This window comes from Gouania willdenowi, chromosome 14, assembly GCF_900634775.1.
Source record: "Gouania willdenowi chromosome 14, fGouWil2.1, whole genome shotgun sequence".
NCBI lineage: Eukaryota > Metazoa > Chordata > Actinopteri > Blenniiformes > Gobiesocidae > Gouania > Gouania willdenowi.
In genome coordinates this window covers 31,649,809-31,670,570 of record NC_041057.1, presented here as the reverse complement: position 1 = coordinate 31,670,570, position 20,762 = coordinate 31,649,809, and the positions used below count along the sequence as shown (strand labels likewise).

General features: G+C 40.5%; 1 protein-coding gene across 2 annotated transcripts; it reads left to right on the top strand.

The window, feature by feature from the left end:
- The first annotated feature begins 157 nt into the window (after window positions 1-157).
- Window positions 158-20,382, top strand: tmprss15 (transmembrane serine protease 15). 2 transcript variants are annotated; one of them, XM_028466308.1, is made up of 28 exons: window positions 158-730; window positions 2,326-2,442; window positions 2,511-2,635; window positions 2,709-2,776; window positions 2,848-2,987; window positions 3,054-3,233; window positions 3,700-3,816; window positions 3,894-3,993; window positions 4,075-4,181; window positions 8,524-8,661; window positions 8,728-8,877; window positions 9,413-9,518; window positions 10,296-10,446; window positions 10,518-10,659; window positions 11,619-11,708; window positions 11,799-11,924; window positions 12,002-12,148; window positions 12,224-12,334; window positions 12,408-12,531; window positions 12,621-12,716; window positions 14,385-14,428; window positions 16,704-16,760; window positions 16,823-16,964; window positions 17,250-17,431; window positions 17,509-17,604; window positions 18,054-18,193; window positions 19,514-19,568; window positions 19,647-20,382. In XM_028466308.1, the coding sequence occupies exons 2-28, from the start codon at window positions 2,331-2,333 to the stop codon at window positions 19,766-19,768; spliced, it is 3,168 nt and encodes a 1,055-aa protein (XP_028322109.1). In that variant the 5' UTR covers window positions 158-730; window positions 2,326-2,330; the 3' UTR covers window positions 19,769-20,382. The 2 variants fall into 2 exon arrangements, with proteins under 2 accessions (XP_028322109.1, XP_028322108.1); XM_028466307.1 differs by having other exon boundaries at window positions 158-981.
- The last annotated feature ends 380 nt before the right edge of the window (window positions 20,383-20,762 follow it).

Sequence of the window (20,762 nt, the reverse complement as noted above, 5' to 3'; positions counted from 1 at the left end):
CAAAGCTTGTGATCACCTGTTCCACCAGTCGGAGACACAGCTCCAGCTGTCACAGGTAACAGACAACAAAACAAGAGCTTAACTTTGACCTGCTATGTTATTCAGCTTCCTGATAGGAAACTGATCTGATTACCTGACAGCTTTACAGCGAATGGACTTTAGATTCAGATCATTACAGAGCCAGGGGCTAGACAGGTAGGAGACATGTGAGAGGCAGATTTGTTTTATCAGTAATTATTATTATTTGTCATACTTGTTCTCTTTTGTCATGCTGTATTCTCTCTGTATTTAATACATTTTACATTCTAGGGGTTGACTTTTAAAATCAGACCAGGGACACTAGATGAAAACTAGCCTCTTTTGGCTAACTCTGGCTCATTTGCAGCTGTTCATGAATGTGTATTGTCCTTTTTAAATAATCAATAAATTCAAATTCAATAAATGAGGGAAAGGTGAGACACAGGTAGGAGACATGTGTGAGGCAGATGAGGGACGTGTGAGGGGCAAGTGAGAGGCAGGTAGGAAATAGGTTCAGGACAGGGGAGCTGGTTCTGAGAAAGGTGAATCAGAAAAGACAAGTAATAGATAGCTTAGACAGGTGAGAGGCAGGTAGAGGAAGATGAGGTACAGGCTAGACATAAGTTAAGGTGAGAAGCAGGTGGGACACAACGGACTGGAACTAGACATGTGGAACAGTTGAGACGCAGGTGATGAGACTGGTAAGAAACAGGTTAGTACACACACAGAGAGAAACACACACACGCAAAGAGAGAGAAGCACATGTTCTGTATATCAGTAGAGCCCAGCTATTATCAGTGATTGATGATTATTAGTAGGTTTGATTATTGATCATCAGGGTTAATGAGTTTTCATCCATCACGTTAAAACTGATCACAAACTCAGAGGACAGACAGTCGTTCACAGTCTTCACCAAAGAAACCAGAAGATTCAAGCAGACCAAAGGAATCATCAGAACCACAGGTTTCACAAACTTGTTGTTTCTACTTTGATCGTGTTAGAGTTGTGTATTGTTTGTATGTCATTGTGTATTGTTTATGTGTCATTGTGTATTGCATGTGTGTCTTGTATACTTCTTATAAAAATTGTGTATGTGATGGGCTTTTGCAGATTGGTAAAAGTACTCAAATATTTTACTTATTAAAAAGTACTTTTGTTAAAACAGGTGTACTACAATTTGGTTGTAGTAAAAGTAACAACTCAGCTGTTGACTCAAGTAAAAGTAGAAAAATACATATTTCGGGACTTAAATAGAGTGAAAAGTAAAAATGAGTAAAAAAGGTGTATTCTGAGAGTTTTCATTTAGCAATGAAAACACTCTTTAATGAATTCATGAGTGAAAAAAAACATTTTTTTTCTCTTTATTTACCTGTGTGCCATGTTTGAAGACGAAGTCGTCTACTCCGTGTTACCAGATACAGCGAGTAATTCTTCTCCTCGGTCAACCAATTATTGATTCAGAAACAACAAACCCAACCTGGGAATGCATATTCCACAGCGGTCTCTTTTATTTTGTCTATGTAAGTTTGAAGAATGTAAAGAGACAGTTTCTGAATATAATGAGTAGAAAGTAGTGATTTTTGTTCAAGATTTAGTGAGTAAAAGCAAAAAGTAAGTAATATTTTCACTGGCGTTTAAATAATTATTTGTCTGTTAGCAGGATTACGTCAAAAATCTAGTCAAATTATTTGAGGATGGAGCAGAATTTTGGAAATATTAGGTTTCATTCAACAATTTGAGAGTAAAGCTAGTTTCCATCATGTACAAGCATGGGGAAATGGCAAACCCCTGCAAATATTCTAGAGTTTGGTTCATTTTGCGATAAATTCAATGAAACTCCACTTGAATAATTGTAAAGATATCTGTTTAAATGTTATGTTTTTTTAGTGTATTATTTTGCATGAATTCCAATATTGATGTTTGGATATGATACAGTGATTTAAAATGACTCCCATTTTTTTTGGATAATTTCAATAAATAATTCCCATAAAAGTTTTTTTTTTTTTTAATATTGCCAAGATTCCCGAGCTTAAGTTCTCGTAGAATTTTGCCAGATTGATTTCCATGTTTTAAAGGGCCGGATATTGCCCCCGAGCCTTGAGTTTGACACACGTGCTTTAAAGTGGGAATGATCCTGGTACCATGATCAGAATCATTGATCCAGATAACTGACAATATATGAAAAAGAGTAGATTTGGTGTTTGGTAGAGGTTTGCGCTCTTACTGTGTATGTGTTGGTTTTGTAGTCATGTTAATAATAATAATAATAATATGTTGTGTACTATGTACTTCTCTGTGTGCTGACAGACAGGATGAGACGATCTTTGTCCTCTCTGGAAGCAGCCCTCTGTTTTCTGGTCCTGGTCCTGCTGCTTTGCTGTGGTGGCCTTATTGTGCTCTCCTGGATCAGCCTGAGACCTGAAGGTAACCTCAGAGTTCACCTCCCTCAGCCAATCAGAGAGCAGAGATTTCATACCAGTTGTCATTCTCAGGTGTGAGTGAACCGTCGACGCTTCATGGACGAATGATCATCACCGAAGGAGCTCAGTTCACTGAACAACTGCACGATGACAGCAGTCAGGAGTTCAAAAGCCTGAGCTTTGACATCCAGACACTGGTGATACACACACACACACACACACACACACACACACCTGATCACTACTTCACTGTTTCTGATTGGGTGATAGGTATCCGATGCTTTTGGGGCGAGTGAATTCAGTGAGATCTTCAAGTCATGTCGAGTTCGAGAGTTCAGGTCAGGTGAACATTACAATCATCTCATTACTTAAAGCAGCTCAGATAACTTGATTGGTTGTTCCTCTTCAGTAACGGCAGTGTGGGCGTGGCCTTTGACCTCTGGTTCGTTCATTCTGTGGATGTGAAGAACGCTGAGAATCAGCTGAGAGTTGGGCTTCAGTCAACTGAAAGCAGTTTTGTCATTGACAAAGAGAGCATTCAAATAATGGGTGAGGTCACAGTGATGTCACAGTGATGTCACAATCATAATACTTCTAAATTTTACAAACCTACAGTGACCACGCCCACCACGACTTCACCTCAAGTGACCACGCCTACCACGACCTCACCTCCAGTGACCACGCCTACCACGACCTCATCTCCAGTGACCACGCCTTCCACGACCTCACCTGCAGTTACCAACCATACAGTTACAATGCCTACAGCAACCTCACCTGCAGTGACCACGCCTACAGGTACTATGCCTTTTCTAACAAATTAACAGTAGGGTGATCATAGTTTGATAAAAAATATTAAAAAAAAGAATAGGACACCTGGCTCGAACTCGACATACTCAAAAAGGACTCTATGTTTTCTTAAATACGTCTGTAACGGCAATATAATAATATAAAATATAGCAAAGTAAGTAAGTCGCCACTTTGTAAGTGTGTCAAATGACGGCATACTGACTTTATAAAGAGCAACGTCTTCGTTTTCTCAAACGTATTCTTGGCGAGATGTTCAGGGTTGGTAGTAAACATGGATTTACATGAATTTGTAAACATGGATTATGATGGATTTGTAAAAACATCCCAGCACCCCAGACAGGACGTGAAGAGTGGACGTGTCCAAGGAAAATCAAACATATGGTCACCCTATGAAACAGTTGAGAAGTGCTTGTTAAATATGGTGCTGTTCTGACCTGTGTGTGTGTGTGTGTAGTGTGTCCTCCTTCTTCTTCAGTGTGTGCTGATGGTGTGAGTTGTGTAGAGACATTTCTTTTCTGCGATGGAATCCCAAACTGTCCTGACTCGTCTGATGAAGATGAGGCTCGATGTGGTTGGTGCTTGAGGGTAACTCTGAGGTCATTTTGTATTCTCTGTGTCACTGAGGGTGTGTCCCTCTGGTTTCCATAGCTACACACTGTGACAAGCAGTTTGTGCTCAGAGGGCCGAGTGGCTCTTTCGGATCCAGTCACGCGACGCTCAACACCGGCGGCTGCCGCTGGATCATCAGGTCAGACTGGGAACGGATTGTGAAGAAGGCTTTCAGAGTAAGAATGAACCTTCAGATTAACACCATGAGTATTGTTTCCAGAGTGGACGAAGGACTGTCAGTGCATTTGAACGTTCATGACTTTGAAACAGACGGTTTCAGCACGTTGATTTTTTATGAAGGAGTTGGAAAAGACAAATCGTTGACAGGTAGAGTATTCAATTAAATTGAACTTTATTTATATAGCGCAAAACTGAGCATTGCATTAGTTCAGGCAGGCGCAAAAGTCAAGCTCGCCCAACCCCATTAGCTGACAGTAGCTGTTAACAACTGACAGCATCCATCTCCTAATTCAGTTAATCCTCCCGCTGATCATGTTCCATGCTTGCCATTGGTTCGAGTAAGTCACGGCGCAGGATTTAAACCACTACAACACACCTACTTCCCTATGTTCGTCAACAAATGCCTTGCAACCCAACCCCACCCCAGCTCCTCCTCTTCTGTCTAATTAAACAGTGTCTTCTGTTGCCATCTAACGTCTGTGTTTCTATGGGGATCCTGCTGACCGCTCTCTCTGCTTATGCCTTTCTATGTAGCTCATGGAAGAGCGAGGGGGAGATCCCTTCACTTTCCACGAAGCTGCGTGGAAGGAGTGCCAAAACTAAACTGCATGCTAATAAACAATTTGACTAAAGTGATCCTGACTTAATTACAACAATGGTCATCTCGTAGTGCTTATTAAAATAGAAAATTATTCAGAGAAAAAAACAGCAAATCCACATGAACATACATCAGCTAAAGTGGGGAGAAAAAACTCCTTTTAACGTGAAGAAGTCTCCAGAAGAACCGGGCTCAAGATAGAACAGTGCTTAATAGTAAATCATAATTTCCCGGTGCAAACGTTGGGTGCTGCTCTGGCACTAAGAGAGAGACAAAAATGTCACAGAATAACTTTTTTAACCCTGTAAAACCCACTATTTGAAAATTGAAGAATTGAAGGGATACCAAATTTTTTTTAGTACGTTTTTACAGAAATGTGTTGCAATATTACAACATTGGGCCTGGGTAGGAGCAGAATTTGTGTATTTGCACTCACTGCCAAAACAAATATACTGAACAACTAAGGGTTCATTTGCACTGTGGATTGCTTACAAAGCTCTATAACATATCATGATTAATAATTACACAGCTGTCATATTTTTATGAATCAAAATTTATTGGGCAAAAAAAAATGTACAGAATGAAAACTTCGGGGCAGACCCAGGACATCATCATCAGCTACAAAAAAAAAAAAAAAAACATTTGCAAGTTTTTTTTGAGGACACCTAAAAGGGATGTTGTAATTTTGCAAAAGTGGGCCGTACAGGGTTAAATGTCCTATTGCTAACTAAACGGGCCAATAATATCACGTGAACACAAACAACCAATCAGCGTTAAAGAAGCACGCACAGTCACCCGTTACAAAGCATCCGTCAGCTGTCAAAATCTGCTGTGTTTCAGCAAAAAAGACAGTGCAAGATCACCGCTAATTTAGCCACAAAGGTCACTAAACTTTCAGAACACAAAAACCCACAAATACAAAAATAAGCTGTTGCTATTGGTCCGGACCCGGACCTCAGACAATCTTGACTATAGGTTCGGCACTTCCTGTGCGCATGCATTCACATGTGCAGTAAGCCGAATGCCTGGAGTTCTGTCACTCCCGAACCCGTGTCTTTCTAGCTATAGTCCCAGCAGTTTTATTTTAGCCCTAACCCTAACCCTAACCCAGGAAATACCCTAATTTATTTCTTTTTTCCGTATATGTATTTCTAAAAATTGTTATTAGCCGTGTTAAATATGTTAAAATGAAGAAGAAAAAAAATGTCAGAAGTGGGATTCGAACCTCACATCAGTGGAAGGAAAAATCCTTAAGTCTAGCACTTTAGACCACTCAGTCATGCGCATAGGAAGAGCCAGAATTATATGTCAGATTTGTCTGAGTCTGGGTCCGTAACTATAGCAGCAGAAAATGAAAACAAAATGTGTGCTTAAAAAAAAAAAAAAAAAAAAAAACAGCCATGGAGAATTTTGAATCCTCGCAACCTTTTAACATATTTAACAGTCGAGGCCTGCCTTGTCTTTCATTAGCCAAGAGTCCTCCTCATGTCCACTGGATAGGTGCAGGTCAGGTGCTGCTAGTCGCTAAGCTAACTGCTAGTGTGCTGCTGCTGGTGCTGCTCTCCTCCACAATTTCCACCAAAACAACCTTTACCTCAGGCTTAGCTTCACTTATTGGCTTAAAAAAGCTCTTTTTTAGCCATTTTCTACTGTCTTCAGTGCTGTCTTGTAGCGTAGGGGCGTGGCTTGACTTTCTTCTCTCTTCCTCACATTCGTGCTGTGTTTACATTCAATTTTGTGTTTACAATGAAATGTCCAGTGATTTCAACTTAAAATAAAGGACACAGCTGTCCAAATATAATTCTTCAAAATTTAATTAAACACCTAAAAGTGAAAAAGTGGTTTGGAATTTTTTCAATTTTTTTATGAGGTGCTGGGTCCAATCAAATAAGTCAAAATCTAGGAGGTACCGGATCCTGCTCCGGCGAGATCCGGTCCAAATTAAGTTTTGACTGTGTCTGTGTGGACAACACCTGGTGGTGGTGGATTGTGTTTGAATGCAATGTTGAGCGTTGGGAAGGTTACTTTCAAAATGTAATCAGTTACAGATTACATGCCGAAAAACGTAATTTGTAATGTAATCCCTTACAGTACTCAATCTGAATACTGTAATCTGATTACTTGGATTACTTCCACAATAATTTAGATGTTTTAAGTGTAGGAATGCCGCTATCATTGAAAAGAATAAAGACTATTGTAAATACAACATATTTTATAGGTGCTGATAGTGATATTACACGTCACAGTAATAACACACACACATAATAATAATCTGTTTTAAATGTAATGTGTCAAGTTAACTCGTCTATTCATCAAACCATGTTACATGTTTGTAAGGAAACATCAGACAGTAGCCTAGCGCTAACTGTAGACAGTAGCCTAGCGCTAACTGTAGACAGTAGCCTCACACTAATTTAGACAGTAGGCTAACTACACATTAATAAATAGATAGAGTTTAGGGATGTTTGTTTATGGACAAGTGACTAGTCTTTAACACAAGGTTTTTCTAGAACAGTTCAAATTAAGCACAAAAATAATCTACAAGGTCAAATCACTGTCTGTAATAATATCGTGTGTATTTAGAATTGATCTGAAAACATCCTTTGTATAACTAGTTATTCGTTTAAATACTAGTGAGATGTTCACACTGTGTGAGATGAGCTGCTGAACTCTGCTGAACATCAAAGTATCTCCTCAGGATATATCAAAGGAAGCAAATCACGCTGAAAACAAATCAATGTGTGGCATTTTCAAGCATTTCTTTAGTTTAAAGCTTACAAATGTTTGGACAATAAACAGTCCAACAGGCAGAAGCAATAGTATCGGTCAATAGTCAATGTGATCAACAACTGCATTAAAATGGCAGCAATAGGAAAAACTAACAGATTAATGAATCAGATATCAGAATTATTGTTCGGCTAAATAATAACATGTTCAGGCATCGCATATTAATTGAATAGTGGCATGTAGAATGAGAGAAGTGTGGGATATCCTCCTGTTAGTGAACACAAAATAAAGCTTTCACTACTTCATCATAAAAACAGAGCAGCCATGGAACAACAACACACATCTGCCCTGACATCATAACCTGAGAAAAGAAGCAAACGTTAGCATGCTACCTGTGATCAGCATGTGTGCTGATGTACAGCTGCTGTTTAATGAGCTTCTGCCTGGTTAAAATGTCAGTAAAGTTTGTCAAACTTTGTCACTCTTCAGCAGAAAGTATTTACAGTCGTCATCTCATCCATACGTGCCCTGTGCTGCAGAGCATCAAGCAACAAATGCTTTCTTACCGGTTCTGGATCCAGCTTTGTCTCCCACTGCTTGTTTTACGACATCTTTAGATTGACTGACATTGGGGCTTCTGGGAAAAGCATCGCGTTGCCATGTTGGTAGTGAATAAAACTGAGAAGTAACTTTGTGTAATCCATTGATTTTAACAATGCCCCTGTAATCCGATTACCAACTATTTAAACTGTAACGGATTACAGTTACTCATAATTTGCAATCTGATTACGGGACACCGTTACATGTAATCCGTTACTCCCCATCACTGGTAATGTTATTATTCTACTGTATAACTTCTATACACGTTTGGAACTACCAGTAGACCAGCGAACTGAGAGCGAAGTGTTTTGCCTGAACAATAGGGCACTAACAGATCTATATGATATATAGGAGCTTGATCATGTAGAGCTATGTATGCTAAAATGAGGATTTTAAACTCTATCCTAGATTTTACAGGGAGCCACTGAAGGGAAGCTTATACTGGAGATATATACTTTCTCCTGAGAAATGTGCTTTCTCCTGTATGAAAGTACATGGCTGCTCTGAGTGTCTGTGACTTGCTGATCTGTACCACATGGCGTAAGGATTGTCTGTGATTGGCAGCTCAGTTCTCTGGCTCTGAAGCTCCTGGGACTCTGTGGCTGCTGACCGACCAATCAACTGTGGAGTACATAGTGGATGAAGCCTTAACTGCTCAGCTCAACATCTCGTTTCAAGCTGCCAACATCTCCCTCATAAGCAGTGAGTGATAAGTGATGCTCACGCTGACATGAATTAGTCGCTGCACTGCCCAACCTCTGTGTTCAGACCAGGAGAAGCTTAACTGCACCTTTGAGCAAGGCATGTGTTTATGGAGGCAACCACAGGACGATGACGGGAACTGGATTCGGGCCAGTGGCTCCACCTCCCCTCCATTAACCGGGCCGAGTGGGGACCACACGCTTGTAAACGGCTCTGGTGAGTCAGTGTTTAAAATGTTGATTCAGCACGTTGATGATTTAGCATTTATTTTTGAATGACTAAGCATTTATTTTGTATTACTAAGCACTTATTTTGATGACTCAACACTTATCACTCAGAAAACAGTGTTATTGACTCAGCACTGTTGACGTTGACGACTCAGCAATACTTGGTGAATACTCAGCATCTATTGTTATGACTCAGCACATTATTTTGATGACTGCACTTTTTGTTGATAATTAAGCACTTAATGTTGATGACTCGGCATTAATTGTAATACACTTGTTGTTAAGACTCAGCACATATCGTTGTTGATTCAACACTTATTGTTAATGACTCAGTACTTATTGTTGATGACTCATCATGTATTGTTATTGACTCAGCACTTATTGTTAATGACTAGGCACTTATTGTTGATGACTTTGCAATTATTGCTGATGACTCAGCACTTTTTGTTGATGACTCAGCACGTATTGCTGATGACTCAGCCCTTTTTGTTGATGACTCAGCAGCCTGTGTTGATGCCTGGCAGGTTTTTACTTGGTGACTCCGAAGAGTCCTGGTTCCTGGATGAAGAGCTACAGGATTCAGACACTGCCTCTGACCCCACGCACACAACCTTCCTGCCTCAGATTTTGGTAAACAATAAACAAAACACAACAAACAAATGAAGATAGATATGTTGCAAAATAATAGGAGAACTTGTAAAATGTGATGTGAGCTTGTGTATAAAAAATCCACACACGTGAAATAAATTTAATGTCACAAATGATGGGAAAAATGTGTAGACTGATAGTTACACAAATAAAATTACAGCTGCAAACTTGTAATCCAACATGTTTTTGCATAGTTTTTAATTACTTGCGTACATTATTGTTTACAACCAGAACTCTCCGGTTACAACTTCACCAATCTGCCGCTACAGAAACACAAACTACTTTTCTCACGTGAATCTGCGCTGCTTGAGCTTTGCAACACATTTTGTGAGATGTCTGTAGCAAAAGAGATTGGTGCTCGTAGAAACAGAAGCGTAAACACGCAAATCAAAAAACAAACTTGGAACTGAAAGAATGAACTAGGAGAAAACCACAAGGGCTGAAAACAAACAAAACAATACAGACCCTGACAGAAATCAAGTTGCCATCTGTATATAGCGACTCCTCTCTGGTAATTTTGAATGACATTTTGACAGTCACTGTTTATATACCCGCCCTCATTTCACATTGTTAGCACTTAGCTGCAGTAACTTGCTCATAGACAACGTCGACGGCTTCCTAAGAGATTTATTTTTGGTTGCCGCTGCCAAATCGGCAGTAACTTAAAATCCCAATTGATTACCAAGCAGAGTACCTTCCTGGAACTATTCTGAGTTTGTAAGTTATCCCTTTGCTATGTGAGTTTTCATGTGTAAACAGGTATCACATGTATGGTGTGGATGTTTACCGCCTGAGAGTCCTGCTGCTGCAAACATCATCGCCCATCACCGTCTTGTTCCAGAGAGAAGGAAACTACGGTGATAACTGGAACTACGGTCAGATGACTCTGAACCTGAGCTCCATGGCAACGGTCATTTGCAAAATCTCAAAGTGATGTCACACTTGTGTCACAATCCATCAGCTGACCTCTGACCTCTGCAGGTGGTCATTGAAGCCCAGATTAAGGGAGTGCCCTACAACAACATCGCTTTGGATGACATCACTCTGATATCAAACATCTGTGGCTCCGCCCCGCCCGACCCAACCACAGTACCTCCACCAACCACAACCCCCCCAATGCCAGGTACCACACAACCACCCGTCTGATCAAGCCAAAATCACGCCCACAATTGGTGAATTCTTGACCATGCCATTAAAAAGTAAACCCTCTTATTAGGCCCCACCCCAATCTTTAAAGACAGGCCCTTTTCCCAACAGGCAAATGAGCTGCTATGTAAGGGGCTAGCCCTCGGTTACAAGCAACTCAACTTCCGTTTCTTGGTCATAGACTTGTAGCACGTGGACAAGTATCACCTTTGATTAAACCTTTGGCATTTCCTTCAGAGTTCTGTCATTTCTGTGATAGATTGTATGTGATCTGTATCACATGTTACCAGATTAAACACTTACCACATCACAAACAGGATAAATGCTAAATTACTCCCCCAATATGTCAAACCTTGGTTCCGCCCTAAACAGGTTTAATCCTTGTCACACCTACAGCTATCCCTCTTGCAGGTGAACGCTAACCCTTCTTTGCCGGTGAACCCTAATCATATGACACCTTAAACACTCCTTAAAGCTGCAGTATGTATAATTCTCTGCCTTTAATCTGTTGCTTCTCGACCTCGGTCCTTTTTCCTCTTGCTTTGCCATGTAACTATTGTGCCTCATGCCGCGATGGAGACTTCTACTGGAACGTCCGCCAATATACTTTTACTATTGATAGTACGTGAACGCACTTCACTTCAGTCAAGCAACCAATAGAAATGCCCAAAAAAAACATAGCAGCACAAATGTTTGAAGAAACATTGCTTACTGGTATACATGGCCAAGAGAAGGAGGAGATTTACTGTCCACTCAGAACACTTTGAATTACAATATGTTCAAAGATGATTATGGATTTTTGACCAAAAAATGCCAAAAAAAAGTTACATATTACAGCTTTAAGTGATGAATGACTTATTACCATTGCATTAAATACCATTTAGTCTTTACAATGGCTTACACTGACTCTGCCCTGCTTTTCTCTGATTGGTCCAGCGGACTGTGGCGGACCTTCAAACCACTGGGAGAAAAACTCGACCTTCAATTCCCCAAATTATCCGAATTTATACGGAAGAAATGCCAAGTGTCAGTCCACCTTCTTTACTTGCTAACCAAGGTTTGAGAATCACTTTCTTTAGACTTTGAATCATGTTTACCTGTTTGATGACAACACAGGTTTGTGGACTCTCAACGCTGCGGTCGGGCAGAACATACAGCTTCATTTTATAGACATCGACTTAACGGCAGCAGTGGATATGTTGGAGGTGCGAGACGGAGTAGGCTATGATTCTACTCTACTAGGTGAGAAGTGTTTTACCTAGGATCCTTTACAGCTGCTCCACTGTCTGCTTATGGCATTTCCTCTTGTTTTTCTTTAGCTGTTCTCACCGGCAGTGACACTCCTGCCCAGGACTTGTTCTCAAGGGCCAACCAGATGACAGTGTGGTTGTTTACGGGTGCTGGCAGTACTTCAGGCAAAGGCTTTAAAGCTAATTTTACTAGCGGAATCAACCTGGGTCAACCAGGTGAGCTATAAGGTCAAAGGTCAAAGGTCAGGCTGCGGTTGGACAGAAGTAATGGCTGTTGTCGTGTGTGTACAGTTCCTTGTGCAGTCGGACAATTTCAGTGTCAATCCGGACTCTGTATCCATGGAAACGGGCAATGTAACGGTGTGCTGGACTGTCCGGATGGTTCGGATGAGGCCGACTGTGGTGAGTCCAGAACTTAGTGATTGGTTTCAGCTCAGGTCATGTGAGCTTGAGTAACCAGAGGAGGGTGTTTCAGTCGAGCTGCAGGTAAACGGGTCGAGTCGGCTCCAGGTTCAAATTGGCTCCTCTATGTTCACCGTCTGCTCTGACACCTGGGAACCTCACCTTTCTAAAGTCGCATGTCGGTACCTGGGTTACAGGTAATCCTTCTTAATCACATGGGACTGATCCAGAACTATCAGATTGTGCTGGAGGTTCAGATTCAGAACCTTTTCTGTTTTTGATCCAGGTCCGGCAACGCTTCTCTGCTGCTGGCCAGGCCTCAAGATTCCCCATTCGCCAACATCTTAGTCACCAGTAATGGAACTTTGGAGACCAGTACCAGGTACTCAATAACCTCAACAACAATGACAGAAACAGGGACTGGACCAGGCCTAAACCCAGACCAGGGGCCTCATTTATAAAGGCGTGCCTAGGTAAGCACACTTCAGCTGGTGTACGATAAAAACCAGGAAGTGTGGACAAATTTTTCTACGACTTATTAACGAGGGCGCTCACTCGTCCCACACCTGTTTCCGTTTTAAATCCCAATCAACTCGGAAAGTTGATTGTGAGGAAACACCTTGCTCCGCCCATACGGTGCCTGTAAAAGGTCCGGTGAACGCCCTGAATTAATATTCATGAATAAAATTTCACGGTGAACCGAGGGGGAAAACGAGCAAATAAAACAAATTTCACTCAATGCGAGGTGGAGGTGTTAATTGTTGAAGTGACCACACGCAGGAGAGCGTAGTTTGGAGACACAGTACGCATTACAAATGATAGAAAGGCAGATCACGTTGCGTTGCCTTAGAGTGTCAAAATGTTACAGGTGAAAAAGAAATGGTCAGACAAGTGGAGGAGAAAATGTGTATCACTCTCCATAGGAAGAGTGTCTGTTCAACAGCTTATCTCACAGACAGAAAGCTGGAGGATTATTGGGGAACCACTTTGTGTTAACGGAGACTGAGACAGATGCACTATATGTGCCAGAAGAATGGGATTAAATAGTTTTTCCTTGTATTTCATTGGCTCTACACTTGAAATAATAGAAATGAACAGGTAGTAAAACACAGTTGGAATGTTACGTAATTCAGTCCCACGGTGTTTACTGGTCGATGGTACTGTGGAGAGTGAGGTCGTGGGTACCGCAGCACCTCCTCCTCCCTTCCTCCTCAGCATCGCATCCTCACGGGGGTTCTGCTTATAGGTCTCGCTGGTCTCTGAAGATCTGCTCCCTCCAGAGTCTCCCGTGTGCTTCGTCCTCCATCATGTGTGGTGTTTTAGTGTAGTTGGTGGTGATGACAAAAAGGTGGTGTAGAAGAAATCTTTAGATAAGCCACTGTGGGTCTTTAAGCATTGTGAGTGCGTTCCTTTTTATAACAGCTAGAGGTGTTGCAGCCAATTGATCACAGTTTTGTGCAATAAGCATGTGATTATAATTCCAATTGTTATTAATGTAAAACTGTATTTGTAGGCGCTTGCACGTCGCTCACTCTCTGGGGCGTCAGTATATTTTTTCCTCCTCCGTTTTTGCAAATCTTTTTTACAAATGCTGCGTTTATAAATGAGGCCCCAGAACCTGATGATATTGTCCCTGATTGTTTACTTCAATCCTAAATAATGATTGACCATTACAGATTCCTATTCAATCGACCAAATAACTTCTTTAACTAAATATAAATGAATAATAAAAATATATTTGGACTTTTACAACAAATCCCAGAATTTTTTTTTTTTATAAGCTTTCTTACAAATCAAATGCCCAAAAGAAGTTAATATGATTAATAAACAATCAAAAAGCATTTTATACATTTGTTGTCTTCATTATTTTTTTGATTATTGAATTATTCCTATTAAAGTCTAAGAACTACAAACAAATAATCTATTGAAGCACATTTCACATGCAGCTGTAACGGTTTGTAGTGCAATTATCAACATTTATTAAACCAAAAGCCTCATCCCAGCGTTGAGTCCGTACCTCCTAATAATCCACTTTGTAACATTTTTCCAGTGAATCCTGTGATGAAGTCGTCCAACTCACCTGTGGCAACCTGCGTAAGTACATGAAGTTTATTCACATATACTGTTAATTAGTGATGCACCAAATACAAATTATTGGCAAAATCCAAAAATTGGGACACCAAAATCAAAAACTTAAAGGGGACATATCATGGTTTTAAATCCTTCCTTTTTACATATAAATCACACAGTTGTGGTCTATATAAAGCAGAACTGCCCCTTTTCTACCCCTTTTCTGATGTGCTTCTGAGAGCAACTCGTTTTGGTGCGGTCTCTTTAAATGCAAATGAGACACTTCACACCCCGCCCCCTCTTCAGGTGACACTCGGTTCAACTCCACCCTGCTCGGCCATTTTTGTAGTTTGATAGAAGAGATACGGTTATGTAGCGGCGCATAAACTTTTTATTCAGAGGTTATTTACAAAATGTCAACAACAGAAGACTTGTCCATCCAGCTTTACATGTACGAGCCAGAGTCTGACCCGGCGGAGCGAGATGTTCGTCGTCTCCAAAGATAGAAGGAATTGAACCCTCAATCAGACAAAGTCTTTCGGCAAATCCTTCTTTATACTGGCGGAGGTTGTAGAAGCAGTCATCCTTGAAGTGCTTCACGCACACAAAAATGACCTTACCCACAGATGTGGGTACATTTCTGTGAAAAATAAAACTCAACCAGGCACTTTGAAAAGGTTCTGATGCTGGGAGACGGTGTAATGAAGCGTGTGGGTTACTACATCCAACAACCGAACATTTTGACTTATCTTCTCGTAACTTCAGCATCCTTGAGCGTGGAGTACAAAATAAAAGTGAGAAATAAAAATGGCGGATTGCTCGAAGTGTTGGGCCTGGAGTTGATGTACTAATGTGGCAGTTCTGCTGCAAATACTGTGATGTAATAGTTCAAAAAACGTAATAGAGAATAGAAAAATCAAAACAGATTGAAAAATATGAGCAAAACAGAATATAAAGATATCTACGGAGCACCTGAAGAGACTAATTTGAACTTTTCTGTCCTTATAAACAATCTAAATATACAACAAAATGCATTTAAGGGCTAAAAAAGTGGATTTAGCATGATATGTCCCCTTTAAACACCAAAAGAAATTATTATGCCAATTATTAATACCATTGCAAATTATGGCTATGACTGTTTCTAATCTCATAGATGGCGAGATTCATTTTGTCCTTTTTTTGAATAGTATGATAGGTTAAGGTTTCATTTATTCAGACAAGGTTTTTCAGGACATTTTTGCTGCAAAGCTCCGGTGATCGGCAAACTCATTCTTGCACAATTTGCACATAACTAGGCTTTTGTTTTCCATCCGGTGTTTTAAAAAGCCAAAATTAGAAACGAAGAGAGAGAAACGAAGCTGAGAACTCATTTCTCTTGAAATGAGAAAGTTTCTGTGCTGTTTGGAGAGGAAAAAGACAATTAATAACGATATTTTTCTTGGTGCATTATTTTTTCCTGGAATTAATTAATCGCAATTGTTACGCCCCAGTCTAGGAGCTCCAGGACGCAACATAAAAACGTAATCGAAAAATAAAACTCGGTCTCCAAAAACCACCGACAACGGGTTCCACAATTAACACAAATTTATTCTTTAACAAAAAGAGTCCTGCCCAGCAGGTAAAACATACAATAAACAAGAATATGGCAAACAACGAAAAACTGCACAAAACGCAGGAACTCAGAATATCAGAGAAGGGAAAGTAAAGTGCACTATATAATAAAGATAACAATCTTAGCTTAACACGAATTCGGAGACAGAGTTTCCAGACGAACAAATATGCTGCTGCTGCCAAGGTTGGTGAACCTCCACTGACAGTTGCGCTGGTCTTTTCAAAAGTGGTGTAATCCTCCTCAGCCAATCAGGGTTGCCCACCACTCCTCCTGCTGGCAGCCAATCCTGGAGAGCATCATCAAAGGTGTTCCGTTGAAAAGGACATCCCACTCTGTTACAGAAACACACCCCAGGCAGCAAACAAACAACAAGAACACAAACTAAACACTAAGTAACGGCGAGGGCCGTAACAGCAATTAACGTGTTAAAGTGACAGCCCTAATTCAGACAGATGAACGTCAGCCAAAACTTCGGGGTTTAGTAACTCCTTAAGCACGCCATAAAAACTCCTTTCACTCCTGGATAATTTAGTGGTTAGTTTAATCCCAGTTTATTGCTGAAGTCTATCAAATGCTCACAAATGAGGCAAACACCTTGAAGAGCTACAAAGATGTGAAATGAATTTGAATCAGATTAAAGACAAAGGTAAAATGAAACAGTGAACTCAATGTGTTTCTGTGTTTCAGCGTGTGGAGTTCGTCAGGTGACCCTCACTGACCAATTGGAGGATGTTGATGATGAAGGTGAGGACTTGGTCTACACCCTGAGGGAGAAGCCAAGATGACGCTGTCCTCTTATTGGTCAGGTGGTCGAGTTGTTGGCGGGTCGGATGCAGAGAAGGGGGCGTGGCCATGGATGGTTTCTCTGCTGTGGAGAGGAAATCACGCCTGTGGAGCTTCACTCATTGGACACGATTGGCTGCTGACGGCTGCTCACTGCGTGTACGGGTAAGAAATGATGAACTTTAGATCTGGGGGTGAAAGTAACTAGTAACTTTTATTTTGAGTACTATTTCATTGAGCTACTTTTTACTTGTACTGGAGTATTTTATGTATGACTTGTACTTGTGTAATGTCAATCAAGTAACAGTACTTCTACTTGATGGGCAAGTGATTCGTAAACTTTGAATTTTAAATTTATCAAAGGGAAAATCTTTCCCTGGTTCTGCTCCTGGTCATCCACCCTGAGGAAAGGTCACCCTAGTCTACAGCTGACTCCGCCTCTTTCTGCAGGAAGAACGTCCATCTCCACTTTTGGACGGCAGTCCTTGGTCTGAGAGCTCAAAGTGACAAAAACTCTGCAGACGTTCAGACCCGAAGGATTGATAGGATAGTCATCAACCAGCAGTACAACAGGCAGAGCAAACAGGCCGACATCGCTCTGATGCATCTACAACAGCCAATCAACTTCACCCGTCAGTTAGCTTTAGCAAATTCCTATCAACTCAGACCGGAACCTTCACCTAATCATGTATATGTGTGTGTTTCATAGAGTGGGTCCAATCCATCTGCTTACCTTTGGAGGGTCAAAGTTTTCCTGCAGGAACTAAATGTTTCATCGCTGGGTGGGGGAGAGACGCTGAGAATGGTGGGAAACAATAAGTCTCACCTTTTAATTCAATTCAAACTAATGCAATTTTCCTTGAGAGACCATTTCAAGTGGTTCCTTTACCTGTCTGTCCTTTCCATGTCAGTCCCTTACCTGTATGTCCTTCTCTATCCCGTCTGTCTCTAACCTGTCTGTCTCGAACCCTTTTGTCTCTAACTCGTCTCTAACCTGTTTGTCTCTAACTTATCTGTCTCTAACCTGTCTGTCTCTAACCTGTCTGTCTCTAACCCATCTGTCTCTAACCTGTCTGTCTCGATCCCTTTTGTCTCTAACCCGTCCATCTCTAACTCGTCTCTAACCTGTCTGTCTCTAACCCGTCCGTCTCTAACCTGTGTGTTTCTAACTTGTCTGTCTCTAACCCGTCTGTCTCTAACCTGTCTGTCTCTAACCCGTCCATCTCTAACCTATCTCTGACCTGTCTGTTTTAGGTAACCTCCCTGACATCCTGCAGGAGGCCCAGGTTCCGCTGGTGAACCGGTCCCTTTGTCAGGATTCCTTACCTGAGTACAACATCACCTCCAGCATGCTGTGTGCAGGCTACGCCGAGGGAGGAATCGACACCTGCCAGGTAATCACACACTGTTGGGAGAGTTACTCAAAAATTGTTTTTATCATTAGAGTAACTCATTACTTCTGTAAATCGTAGTGAGATGACTTTGTTGCTGCATTTGAAAAGTAACCTCACTACTCATTGCTTTACTTTTCAGTTTTTTAACCCCTTTCTGATGAGTTTCAAAACAGTTTCCATGATCTACACATGAACTCAACTCCTCACGTCCAGTAACTGAGCCAGTTTAGTCATTGCACCATCCCACTATAGGTGTCATTACTATTACCGGTTCGCCGTGAGAACAGATGCTGGACAATACAGGCAATGTCGGAAAGCGCGTTCCTATAGAATAATAAAGTAGTTTCGTTATATCGCGTATACACATTACTCTAATTCATTACCAAAAAAAGTGATATCATTACTGTCAGGGGGGAGCAGCAATTTTGTGTTTTGTGAAGGTTTTCTAAAGGAAAGGCAACTCCCAATTTAGTTTATTATATTAATTTAAAATTTAAATTTTTATTCCCTCAGAAAACTTTAAAAGAGGAAAACTTTTTAACCCCTTTTTAACGTTTTCTTTGGCCATTTTTCAACTTGTTTTGTCCCATTTTTGCCCTTTTTCCCCCAAAAATTTACACTTTTCTAGTTTTTTCAGATTTTAGCTTCGTTTTGCCAATAAATTGCCCTTTTTCCTTATTTTTACAAATTCTTTTTAACACTTTGATCCAATTTTTGTTGATTTATTAACCATTTTTTGCCACTTTTCATCCAAATAAGTTAACTTTGGCCCAATGATTAACACTTGTTTCCTTTATTTCCTGCATTTTGCCGCTTTTTGCTCCAAAATTTTTCCCTTTTTTCAAGATTGTTTGCCACCTTTTGCCATTACATACTACCTGGTTCCTCTTTATTGTCATTTTAGTCACTTTTCACTCTTTTCGTGCTACTTTTTGCCACCTGATATTTGTTTTTTGTCACTTTACTTGCACTCTACTCATCGCTGTGAACTCTTTGTTGTTCTTGAAACGGCAGCTTCATCAAATGGCTGGCTGTGATTGACTTGATCACCGTTCAATCAATATAACTGAACCAATATATTTTCAACAATGAATCCCTCTGTAATAAGTGAGGGGGATGAATTTTTATGATATTCATGTAAGTGTGGGTGTCGCGTCCCTTATGGGTGAGACGTGCCTAATTAGTCTAACACATTACTTTATAACACGCTACCCCCAACACTGATCACACACATCTGGGATATTAACACACCTTCACTGACGTGGACTGTGTGCTCGTTGCTTATATTTGATTGGTCATGTGTTGTAATGTGGTTTCTAGGGTGACTCAGGAGGTCCATTGATGTGTCTAGAAAACGAACGTTGGATTAACATTGGTCAGTGCACACACGCACACACACAAACACATACCTCTAACTACTGTTCAATCCTTGAGCTCTGATTGGTTCTTACAGGTGTCACATCCTTTGGCGTTGGCTGTGGTCGTCCAAAGAGACCTGCTGTTTATGCTCAAGTTTCCGCCTTCACTTCCTGGATTGCTCACATTAGACGCAGACAGATTGGACCCGACGCTTGAACGATCGTTACTAGTCTGCCTTTTTATCATGTAAACCTGTAGTTTAAATCATTATTCAGCCAATCACAGGCCGGCATCTGAAAGAAGAAATAAGGGGTTCATGTTTTTGTTTGTCAAAGTGTTTCAGAAACTGTTGATCTTCTGGGATTTTTACCCACAACTCTATCTCTGGTTCTAAAAGAAAAATATTATTAAAAAGCTTTGTTGATGTTGTACATTTAAATGAAACCTGCTTCGATGTTAATGTGCTCGTCAGTGGGCATGGTGATGAAGCACATGTTGCTCCTAATGAATGACCAGTACCAGGGTTGGGGTCAATTGCATTTTTCAACTACAATTACGTTTTTAATTATGTTCAATTGCAACTCAATAATGATTACGGTGAATGGCATTTTCTCAAATTACAATTAAAATTACAATTGTTGTTTTCCCCTGGAAGTCAATTACAATTACGTTCTCAATTAATAAAGTTCAATTACAATTAATCACTATGACCAAGCCTTTAATAAACCCATACCTTCCTCTTGTGTTAGCTTTCTGTTAGCATCTCTTATGATAACTTGTCAGTTTGACCCATGTCTTAAATCAGCTGTAAAATACACTAAATAATATATATCACCTAATTATTTCATCTCTTGGTTACCTTGTTAGGCTTCCTAATCAATGAAAATGTTGGTATATTGGTAATATTTTTGGTGTGGGCATCTGAGTCTTTTAGTGTGACCAATAAACATTTTTGATTACACGTGTGCTTTTTATTCTACGTCAGTCAGTCTCATTTCTTGGTTTGAAACCCATTGGTTGTGACTTTGTCACTGAGCGAGAAGTTTCATCTCATGCTTTCGTACTTGCTCCACAGGATCAATGAGACTAATGTGTTCTGACTGAGTTTTGCTTATATTTGCTTACACTTAACATTATGATTATTTGGGATGTGCATTGCCATGAATGTGACGATACGATACGATTCACAATATGCGTGTCACGCTGCGAT

What these genes read in the sequence shown, in the direction of transcription:
- tmprss15 (XM_028466308.1), top strand. Translation starts at nt 2,331, where the DNA reads ATGAGACGATCTTTGTCCTCTCTGGAAGCAGCCCTCTGTTTTCTGGTC. An exon ending in CCTTCCTGCCTCAGATTTTG is followed by an intron (nt 9,519 to 10,295) that starts GTAAACAATAAA and finishes ATGTGTAAACAG; the next exon opens with GTATCACATGTATGGTGTGG. An exon ending in ACTCACCTGTGGCAACCTGC is followed by an intron (nt 14,429 to 16,703) that starts GTAAGTACATGA and finishes TCTGTGTTTCAG; the next exon opens with CGTGTGGAGTTCGTCAGGTG.